The 12197-nt window shown below is 35.7% G+C and overlaps 1 protein-coding gene across 1 annotated transcript in view; it reads right to left on the reverse strand.

Moving 5' to 3' along the window:
- Nucleotides 1–12197, reverse strand: part of USH2A (usherin) — a 773795-nt gene that overhangs the window by 646398 nt on the left and 115200 nt on the right. The window contains exons 8-12 of the mRNA XM_045048458.1: nucleotides 8317–8380; nucleotides 5227–5521; nucleotides 3864–4048; nucleotides 3159–3380; nucleotides 1936–2029 (exon numbers count right to left, since the gene is read on the reverse strand). Coding sequence (XP_044904393.1) covers nucleotides 1936–2029; nucleotides 3159–3380; nucleotides 3864–4048; nucleotides 5227–5521; nucleotides 8317–8380 — 860 coding nt within the window. The remainder of the gene's footprint in view (nucleotides 1–1935; nucleotides 2030–3158; nucleotides 3381–3863; nucleotides 4049–5226; nucleotides 5522–8316; nucleotides 8381–12197) is intronic.

The raw sequence follows: 12197 nt of genomic DNA on the forward strand, positions 1-12197 counted from the left end.
CAATTAATTTCCTTTCTGGGACAATATGATAAGCTGCACAATCAAACATAGTAAAATCAATGTTTCTTAAAAAGATTTTTTTCTCATGATATACTAATCAAACCAAATTCAAAGCCTCTGGATGTTAGAAATCCAAAATATGTAAAAGATTCCTTCTTTCGAAGCAATTATCAACCAGTGGTGAGGGCTAACGTATAAATTAACAGTTCAATATAAAGCAATGATCTGGAGAATAAGTTCAAAGGAACATCTGAATCAGAAGATGAAAGTTTTGGCTTGAGCACATAGAAAGAAAGAATACTTAACCCAATCAAAGACTGAGTTGAAACTCAGGGCCAGGACTACATTCTAAATGTGCTAGAGGAAGTCTGCATTGTAGGTAATATGCTTGCCACTGAACTATATGCACTAATGTTGTCTCTGGAAACAAATTAGATCAGATTAAGAATCTCAGAAGACAGAAATGGAGTTCACCAAAACCTTGACAGGTGCTTCTTAAAAAGCAAGATGTTCCAGGGCTCTGAGTGGCTCAGTCAGTTAAGCATCTGACTTCGACTCAGGCCATAATCTTGCGTTTCGTGAGTTTGAGCCCCACATCGGGCTCTGTGCTGACAGCTCAGAGCCTGGAGCCTGCTTCAGATTCTGTGTCTCCCTCTCTTTCTGCCCCTCAGCTCCCCTCCCCTCCCCTTCTCTTCTCTCTATTGAAAATAAGTAAACATTTAAAAAATTTAAAAAGAATAAAAAACAAGATATTACATGATATCCTCAAACAAAGGACAGAGAGAAGTAAAGTGACTAATTGAAAACATGTACAGGGCAAGGTTTAGAACACAAGTCAAGTAGGAATCTATGAGACAGTGTACATTGTGAGGTTAATAAATCACTGATTGCAAGGAAAGAGAAATGTGTATTTTAAAGAATCAAAACAAGAGGACACTAGAAAAAATATAATAAATGTCACTTAAATTTAAAATCAAGAATCAATCCAGTTGGGAAAAATTAAACACAATTATGGCTGAACTTATAAAGTTTAGAAATATTATCTTAATCTTTATTTTAATAGATTTACAATTATTTTTACATTTAGGTCTTTAAGTCACCTGGACTTCTGTACATGCCATGAGGTAGGGCTTTAACTTTTTTTTTTTTCCCAAACTAACACCAATTGCCTTAAACATCACTTCGGAGGCCCTGTCCTGTTTATTTTTCATTACCGGTATGCTTGTTTGTGCTGTTGTACCTGCTTTCATATCAGCTGCTATTGATGCTGGATGTCTCTATTAACAAAAACATCTCAATTTCATTTCCATTTACCCCTTTTTCCTGAAGATAGAGCTAAACATCTACTTCAACTATGAAACTTCCCTGGACCATCACAGACAACCTAAAGTAACATTTCTGAGTCCTTTTACTATAGATATTCAAATTAGTTGCTTAAAATTACTGGTATCAGCAATGAATTCAACTTGACTGATACAAATACATAAAGATCTCTCTGCATCAGAAGATGCTTATGTTGCACAGACACCTTTGTACAAATACCTTTTAGATGCAGATCTCAGGCACTTATTTCTAGTGCCATGCTACCTAGACACCTTAAAAAGTGTTTTATAAAACATGATAATACTGATATAACAAAGACAGCTAAGTGAGGTTTAATCTTAGTTGTTATTTTACTGATTGAGTTTATTTTAAAAAATAATACTTTCATCTTTTCGATGACTTTTATTTTTCTCTCCCCAAAATTTTCTGAAATAATTGACATTTCAGGCTCATATCAATTTATTTTTATTGACATCCAGAAAATAGACCAAAATTAAGTTAAAAAATGATTTTCACCATCCTCCACTTTTTGTTTGTTTTGGTTGTGTTTTGTTTTTGTTTTTGTTTTTGTTTTTTTTTTTGAGGTGTCCATACATCAAACAGAGAACTCACATGAAGCCCTTGGGTGAAGCTTTCCAGAGAGCAGAGGCATCGATAGGGCTGGCTTGTTGTGTCACACTTATTGGCATGACCGTAGCACTGACATCTGTGAACAGGAGCAACAGACATTTCTAAGTCAACTCCACTGTGAATATATTTAAGGGCCTGTGAATATATCCACTGTGTGGATCCAACAAGGAAGACAAGTATGTTAATCAACACAAAGATCAGTTTCTCTTCTATCATGTGGATGCTCATGAAAGTTTTGCATTAATCCTAACGTATTGGGTGAAGTGCCATCAATATCCAAACCATATTGTTCTGAAAAGGTAATTTTCAAGCCTCCCTGGAAAAAGGGTCAGAGATTGTTTCTACCTATATCACACATATGACAAACTTGTCAAGGGAAGGTATTTACTGAACCTATCAAGTCACAGTTAAAAATATAAAGTTTAGAATAAACTGCAGAGTGAAATTAACAAATTTCAATTATTTGGGAGCTTTTTTTCCACCAAAATTATATGGTGACTATTTAATGGTAGTATTATTTTCATTATGCTAGTACTAAACAAAAAATAGTTTGGTATTCTAGTAAAGATGTACTTTACTTACACAGCATATCACTCTTCTAGCACAACTCAATGCTAAATATAGTCTACATAGGTGTCCTTTCCATACTAAAGAGTATGCCGCTCTCCAGCTACCCATACTTTGAAATACTACGAGCCTTGTTCTCAAGTATGGTCAGATGTTTATAAATTATCTAGGGAATAGATTTTTTTTCTCCTAGGAAAACAAATATTCTTCATAAAATTGTGAATTGTGAATTCAGCGAGGCCAAGCCCCATGCTTACAAACTAGCTGGGAGTAGAATTGTCCTTCAAAATCTAGCTCCTTCTCTTTGACTTCAAGAATATTTTAAAAATTATGTTCCAGAACAAACCAAGTAAAATATTTAATAAATCATTTCTAAGCCAGATTCAGGGTATCACACCTTCTAAACCCAACAGCTTTTGAAAATTGATTCTATAACAATGTGGTCTTACATATGGGAAAGAATTACATACAAACCTTTCTAAAAAAAATCTTAGAGTAGGAAGCCATTTCAAAACATGAAGTTTGAAATCTGGTTTGCTCTACATCTTAATGTATTTTTAAGTATGACCACAGCCTTTTTGAAAACAAAACTCATGATGAAAAGCACCCTGCAATCAAACCTCAGTAATGAACATTACCTCCCAGTGATGGTGATTTCATCAACTGCATAGTATCTGTGTCTGAGGCTGACAGGAGTCTCAGTTGTATAGTACTGTCCGTAAAAATGAAGTCTTATTTGTGTGGCTTTTACAAACTCTTGAAGAGATGGGGTGTTATAAAAGTGATTGTAGCCAGGACGATGATTTGGTCCAGGTGTTAGGATGCTAAATGTGACATTACCATGTGAATATGGAGTGACACTGTTGATGAAAAATATTTGAAGTCATGAAAAGCTATTCATAATTTTAATAAAACAGAATCATAACTTTGAGACATTCTTACACAATACTCGTAACAACTTTAATTCTTCATTCTGGGAAAACAGACATATCTCACATAATTTGTATGCAAACGATATAGGATCATCACAGAAAAAACATAGCAAAACATTTCCTTGAGGACATAATAAAATTCTATTAATATAGATAACTTGCTAAACAATCTGAAAATCAGATTATAAAGCCCAAATGAGGCTGTAAACAAGAGATACTCCAAAGTCTTTTAAGAGAACTTTAAATGTAATTTAAAATTCAAGTTAGGGAGGAGTCTTAGAAGAATCTGCCTCAAGAAAGTTAGTGAGAGTTAGACTCACCAGTCCAGTGAATTAGTCTACCTATTGCTTATTATTAACCCATTAGTTTATTAAAATTAACTCCTTCAAACATTTTTTTTAATATTCATACGTGGAAAGCTGAAGACAGTTGACAGAATCAGGTTTCTCCAAATCTCCATTATTTTTCATTCCAAAAGCTCTGCAATTTCTAGCAAAATATTGCCAATCCTCCCAATCCAGGCTGTCCTCCTTCTTCCTTTGAATCCTTATCGCTGTTGGTTGTGGACTAAGGAACCGAATGATAATATAAAACACCTAAAAATGGATAAGTTAATCATTGTCTTTAAAGTTGTAAGTTTGACCCATCAGGATAAATCAAACCAAGGAATTGTTAGTTTCAAATATAATAGCTTACTTCTTCATAATAATAATTATCAAATATTCATCAGACATCCACAAACTTGATAGCCCTATGGTAAAAGCAACACATTCTATAACTGCCTATCCATCCTTATTCTTAAGGATTTTATCAACTAAGTGCAAATTTGGCATGCCTGGGTGGCAGTTGGTTGAGCAACTGACTCTTGATTTTGGCTCAGGTCATGACCTCACAGTCATAGGATGAGCCTCTGTGCAGCTCCACATGAAGTGTGGAGACTGCTTGGGATTCTCTCCCTCCCTCTCCCTCTTTCCCCCCTTCTCAAAAATAAATAAATAAACATTTAAAAAATAAATTCATTAATTAACTGCAAATTAATATTAAGTTTGATATATAAGGATATGGAAAAACAACCTTAGTTCCATGAGATAATTGTTATGTATGTTCTTCTTATGTAGTTACTTAGAATAATCACCTTAGTTTTTATTAATTTGTATTACTTAATAAAAAGACATCAATTTCAATATTGCATATGATTTCATACAAATATCTAAAAAAGATCCTGCATATTTTCTTTTAGATATTTTTATTTCATACATTATTATACACTATGTTAGTTAAGTAATGTTTGGTTGCCTAATTCATTCACCTTGTAGTAGACTGAATTGCATCCCCAAATAAATATATTGAAGTACTAACACCCAGGACCTGTGAATGTGACCTTCTTCAGAAATAGGGTATTTTCAAATGTAATTAAGTTAAGGATCTGAAGACGAAATCATCCCAGATGTAGGCTGGGCCTTATAACAGAGCGAGGAGAAAGATCTGACACACAGAAACAAACACAGAGGAAGGCCAGTGCAAAGAGAGGCAGAGATGGGAGTTATGGAGCCCTAAACCAAGGAACACCAGGAGACAGCAGAGCCTGGAAGAAGCAAGGAAGGATTCCCCACTAGAGCTTTGTAGGGAGAGTAGGCCCTCCAACACTTTGATTTTGTATTTCTGATCTTCAGAACTGTGAGAGAAGAAATTTCTGTTGTTTTAAGCCATTAAATTAGTGGTCATCGGTTGTGGCAGCTACAGGAAACTAATACATCTCACTATTTCAAATTACCTGATACTGTCCATTTTCCAAATCTATTGAAATAGTCACTCCTTGATTAAGCTGGGTAATGTTTGTAAACACATGTGAAACCCATGAAGTACCAATATCATTATCATTGACAAAAGAGAGAGGATGGGCTTCAGGATTCAGCCGTAACACCCTATCAGTGGTTGTGTCCTCTTCATCATTAGGAATGCAGTATCGCTGAACCGAAGGATGGACCCGAGGGTGGCTGCCAGGGCAGCGACAATGTGACTGGGTATGCAATCTGAACAGATTTCCAGAATAAACTTCCAGAATCTCCCTGTGGTTGTAAGAAGCAGACTGTAAGTCAAAGAGTTCAACAGTAATAGAATTTCTAAGGATTGCTACAAATGAATATCACTATTTTAATTTTTTGATTAGTATCCATTTAATTTTAATAGTTTTGTAAACAGAATATAAAATCAAACTCATTCCTGGCAAAATAAACACACTCATAAAATAGATATTGGAAACAGTAAGTTCTTAACTGTTAACTTTTTCCATTGAGAAGCATTTATAAGCCCTTGTCTGATTATCTAGACATTTTTTTTAAATATCATATTTTACTCTACCTATTTGTGATAAAAAAAACGAAAGGTAATATTCACGTAGGTTGTTAAACTGACTTACCCCTGAGACTGAACAATAATATATTGAAAATACTGAGAGTTATAGATAAGGTCTCCAGTTAATCCATAGGAAAGAAATAAGAAAATAAGTGTCATTTATCTGCTGCTGTTTTAAGTAAAGGAACTGAGGCCAAGACCATTTTTCAATGGTTTTCTGTGACTCATCAGTACATATTCTGGCATCCTAAAGTGCTTCAGTGGCTTCAGATCACCTGGCAGCTGCCAATAGTCAAAGAATAATGCCAATTCCAGGCAGATATATTTAATTTTTCCATTAAGGGCAATACACCTGTTCTAGGTCAGAATCAGTCATTCTATTTATAGGCACTCTTCCCTATAATACCTTTCCAGACATCTCAGGTAGGCCAAGATCAGTCACTCAGGTCTAACTAGAGAAACTAGGCTTCTTCCTTCAGATTCCAGTAGGGCAATGGAGTCAGGCAGTTTAACCACTCACCAAATCACAGGAAATAACACCTTCTTCTTTTAATATTATTGATATTTTCCAGTTGATACCAGGTTTGGAATGGGACCAAAAGTGACTATCCGGTGAAATCTTTGCCCCAGTAAAAACTTTAATAGTGCCAAAATTATTGCAGCGCTACTCGGCAGAATTTTAGATAAAGGTGATTTAAAGGATAGCAAGACTGCTGGCAGGAAATCTCCCAAATAATGTGTTCCACTGTTACAGCACCCTTTATTCATGTAGCCCTTGATTATACAGACTAGTAAAGAATGTTGATATTTCTAATGGACATAGCGCTGATCATAGCAGCACCTCAAGAACAATACTTCTCAAATTGACAAGAGCTACTCCTGTCATTTGGAAATTCACCACACTAATCTACATCTGCCTTCAAGAAATTTGAATAAACATGATTCTTTTTGGTACTTAATAGAAGTAAACAACATCAACTCATCCATGCAATAATATACTATTATTATTATTATAATCTAATAATAAGAGAGAAACTTTAGAGGGCAGCTAAGCAGAATTTCACTTGAACTTTTCTGAACAGAATGAAAATTTATGTGTCTTAAGAATCCCTAGGAAAGATTTGCTACCTATTCTCAAGATGAGGAAATACTTGATTAACACTAGTCTAACTCTACATAATTTTTGTTCACTGAAAATAGAAAAATATACAATAATACTTCAAATTACTCATTCTTCTTATCTCCAAGTCTAATAGCTCAGCCTCTTGAGACTTTCTCAGGGATCAAAATAATCACTTTCATTGTTCCAAATTCTTTAGTACTTATAAGTTCAACAAAGCAATTTTAAAAGGCACAGAGAGCAGTTTCTTAAGTATCCAAAACTACTTCATCTAGAATATTTAAACAAATGTATCCGAAAATTCCGTAATACAACATGTTCAAAAATCTAGTTTCCTTAGAGGAAATCCTATGCATGGGGAATAATCTTAGGGATCCCCTGGGCTTACACCAATGGGTTAACAAGGCATAAAGAAATACAAAGCCATAGGATGCTCACACCCAAGTTTGGTAAACAAGATTAGGCAAATAAGAATAGAGAAGGGGGTCTTAGCCCCCCAGAATAAAGGTGGGCCAGGGCCCCAAAATAAAGCAGGGAGGTTCAAAGGCACCCAGAATAGGGAGGGGCAAAGGCCCTAATATAGAACATAGGTATATGAAATAAACAAGATTAGATATTCAGGGTGGAAGCACCCCCAATTTAGTACTATAGCAGAAAGCTGCTTTCACAGGAAGGAAGGACCAAGTTAGGTAAATAGGTAAACCGGGCTATAGACTGCTGCTCTGCCCTGCAGGGCGAAGTTGCCCAGAGTGGAGATGGTTAACAAAAGAAAGGTGCCTTGTTAACTCTGAGGTCTTGTGTCCTACCTGTCTCATCCCCTAGGCTAGCTAAGATAAACAGAGGTGGTGCCTCATGTCCTCTGTAAACAACCTTCCACTCAGAGCCAGGATTTTATTTTGTATTAATCCAAACCCCTAACCCTGAATGTCTTCAAGACCTCTTTTCCCTCACGTCCCCAAGTTAAGGTTCACAGATTCATTGTCTCTTTGTGCACGTCCAACATCATGTTTATAAGTCTTCTGATCCTAATAAAAATGGGGTTAAGACCCTTATTCGGGGCTCTTGTCTTTTCCCAGACATTAACCATCTCTCGCTTTTCATCCTGTGTCCCACTCTTTTGCTGGCCAAAAGAGAACTTTAGACTTAGAGTCTACCACACCTTTGTAAAGAATTTGATCAATTTCATATTATAAGAAGTTACCCAACAGAGGAGCACTAGTGAATAACAACCATAGACTAAGTCAAAGCAAACAGTGTAAACATTAATTAGGTGATAGTTCCCAAATTCTATAAAGATGAAAAATAACATAATCTTTTGCAACTCTTACTGAATTGAATTCGAGAATTATTCTTATACCTGTTGAACTCTACAACACCACATTCACTTACCTGTTTGTAAGAGCCACTTGGTATAATTGAAAATCTTGCATTCTTCCAACAAACTGCTCTAATCCTGCAGAATACACATAATATACATCATATAAGAAGTTGCAGTTTCCCAAGCAGTGGCTGACAAATAAATAAATAAATCAGTTGAGCGTTTGACTCTTGATTTTGGCTCAGGTCATGATTCCAGGGTCATGGGATTGAGCCTCATGTCAAACTCCATGCTAAGCATGAAGCCTGCTTAAGATTCTTTCTCTCTCTCCCTCTGCCCCTCTTTCCCACTCATTCTGTCTAAAATAAAATAAAAATAAAATAAAATAAAATAAAATAATCATAGTGTTTTCCATAGACATTGCAAAATTTAAGCCAAAGTGAATATTTTGCCCAGCCTGTTTACTGACCCAACTTGTTGTCTTTCTCCAGAAGCTGCCTTCCCAAATATTTTTTTTATTTATTTTAATTGGAGTAGAATTGACACACAATGTCACATTATTTTCAGGGGTACAACACAATAATTCAACTCTATATGTTATATTATGCTCACCACAAGTGTAGCTCCCATCTGTCACCATAAAATGCATTACAATACCATTGATTCTATTCCCTATGCTGTACTTCTCATCCCTGTGACTTATTCATTCCATAACTCCCCAAATCAAATTTCTCTCTAGTTTATAAACCTATAAATCTATCATGTTATCAATGCTAAATTTGATTGTCATCTACTTTCATCTGCAATTCCCAGAGCATTTGCATTGCCAAGAGGAAGTCTCCCAACCTGTTCTATCACCACCACCCCACCCCCCCTGCCCCTGTTCTGTCTCCAAGCTCCAGAGTATCATTTTGGGTCATCTCCAAACTTAGATTAATGCCTAGTCTAGAAAATCTCCAGTAAATGAGGATAAATTGAAAACCTCCTATTCATAAATTTTGAGTTATTCACATAGATCAATGGTATTCTAGCTCAGTCTCAAAATTCCATTACCTCCTGAGAATTCTTCTAAGACAAGCCAGATTCAAAGTCCACTCTGCATTGAATTAGGTGAACTTTCAGGGTGTAGGTAGATATCAACCTTAAATCACACATTGCTTCATTAATTCATTTAGCAAATATTTATTTAGAATTTAATAACAGGTAAGCCCAAGAGAATGGGAACAGAAAAACCTAAAAAAAAACAAAAAACAAACAAACAAAAAAACCTACCACCTCTCGGGTTTGTTATTATGCTTCTAATAATGAGGAAAATTTGATTAAATTGAATAATTCTAGCCAGAGTCTGGATCATGGGAACAGAAGAGGGGATGTGATCTACCTTATTGTGCCAATTCAATAATTATTTTTTAGGGCAATTAAATTTAGGGCAATGGCCAACTTACCAAATGACCATTTCCTCAAAAGTTCATTTACTTGAGAGATAGAGAGAGTGCAACTGGGGGAGGGGCAGAGAGGGAGGGGAGAGAGAGAGAGACAGAGACAGAGACAGAGAGAGAATCTTAAGCAAGCTCCATGCCCAGTTTTGAGCCAGATGCAGGATTTGGTCCCACAACCCTGGGATCATAACCTGAGCTGAAATCAAGAATCGGATGCTCAACCGACTGAGTTACCCAGGTGCCCCAGTGTGTTTGTTTTTAAGCTATTGTCCTTTTGTCTTGATAAGAGTTTTAAAGAATATTTGATCTATCTTTGTTGCAGCTCCTTGGTGGTGATATGGAAGAAACTGGGGCAGGGTAAGGATATATCTGATGAATAAAAGATGTCGAGTAGAATTAGCACATCGAATAGTCTGAGATATTGATCTCAGAAGCAGGAGAAGATGAATGAGCAAAGAGGGTGACATTTGGCATGAGTATGTGTCTGTGTAAATGTATATGTGCACGTGTGTGTATATATGTTTGTGCGTACATGTTTGTGTGCACATGCATATATATATATATATATATATACATATATATTATATTTTAAAGGACATTTAAGAAAGTAATCAAGAATATTTTATCTATTAATATTATTTCATAAATATAAATATTTTCAAACAATATACTTTAAGAAAAAACTATGTTTATGGACTTTCCCTTGCCACCCCTCTGTCTCGGTCTTTCACGTACCCCACAACCTGAGGTCCACAGGAAGAAGGTGGACTACACAGCCTCCTGCTCTGACTTTTCAGTAAGGAGAGTTGCTCTATCCTATCTGTCCAGAAACAAGTGCAAACTATTTATTAAATTGGTGTTATGAAGACAAAACAAGAAAATACAATAAAAGTCTGCACAAATTTTTAGAATTCCAACACAGTTTGCTTTAAAATGTGTAATTGAAAGAAATAAGAAAATACAATAATTTGTTCATAGGTGAAGTGGCCATCCAGAAAACGTGATAAATTGATCTGGATCTAAGACCTAAAGTTAAGCAAAGTAGGGAATGGCAGAGGAAGGATATGCCTTTCTTGAAGATAGGAGGAAAGATGGGAGGAACAGGTATGAATATGGCTAACTTATCGTATGCTTGTGTGTTTTTGTAGGGGAGTGGTGAAGACAAACAGAAAAAAACTACTCATGGTATTAATTGTCTTTCTGAGATAAGAGGTAATGAATATTGTCTTCCTAAATGAAGGAAGCTGGATCTACCTTCTGTTTATTTCTTTACCTTCACCTCTTCACACTCAAACCACATCCAACCCTTATCTCCCTAGCCTCCGCTATAACCCTTGCTGTAGTTCCACATCCTGAATTTAAAAGTGCCCCACTGTTGAATGTTTTATCTCAAATAACCCAGAAAATACAGATCATAAAAATATGAGATAATCATTTGTGATTTTCAAAGGCCTAATCTAACTGAAAGCAAAAATAATGTATGTTTTGATTTTGTCAAAGCCAGAATCATGGTTTTAAATTGTCAAGGTGGCTGTACTCTTTTATGCATTCATTCATTCAACAAGTATTTACTGATTGCCTATTATGTGTTAGGCACTTTCACAGGTTCCAGGGATATATCAGTTCACAAGATAGGCGCAAAACCCCAAAAACTTATTTTATGGAGCTTGCATTTAAGCAGCTAGATGAGCATAATACATGAGTAATTTACATAATACACTAGAACATGATAAATGCTATGAAAATTTGGGGAAATTAGAGAAGCTTGGAAAGCATAGACTGGAGTTTTAATTTGGATGGTATGTTCAAGAGAGGCCTCATTGAGAATGTGGTATTGACAGGAAAAAGGGAATGAATCATTCATATATCTAGGGGCAAAATATTCCAGACAGGAGCCAATGAATGCACAGACCCCTAAGGCAGTATGCTTGGCATGTGAGAGGAACTGCAAGGAGCCAGCATCCAGGAGCAGAATAATAGAGGGGAGGCTATTGGAAGATTAGGTCAGACAAGTAACTGGCTGGGGGGAAAGGGGTTCAGTCATTAAAAGCCTTGCAAACCTACTGTAAAGACTTTGATTTTTATTCTGAATGAAATAGGAAGACACTGGAGGGTTTAGAGGAGAGGACTGACATGATCTCAGGTTTATTCAAAAGTGTTAAGAATAGAATGGAGGACAAGGGTACAGGTAGTGAGACCAGTTAAGCTATTATAGTAATCCAAGTGAAAGATGATAGTAGTCAGACCAGGGTGTAGAAGTGGAGGTGTACATTTCAATACTGATAAATTAGAATTAACTTCCTATATTTTAATAATAGTTAAAGGGAAGCTCTGTTGCAGAGGAATAATAAAATATATTTTATCATCTATAAAATAAAGGGGCTGTGTTTTATGACCTTTAAAAACCATTTTAGTTGTAAATTTTGGAGTCTGAACATAGAAAAATCACATCCTCTACTGAAGAATTCATATTTGAAAAAAATATCCAAAGCAAGAAGTGTGAAAAAATTCTC

The sequence above is a fragment of the Felis catus genome, chromosome F1, assembly GCF_018350175.1.
Source record: "Felis catus isolate Fca126 chromosome F1, F.catus_Fca126_mat1.0, whole genome shotgun sequence".
In the NCBI taxonomy this organism is placed as follows: domain Eukaryota; kingdom Metazoa; phylum Chordata; class Mammalia; order Carnivora; family Felidae; genus Felis; species Felis catus.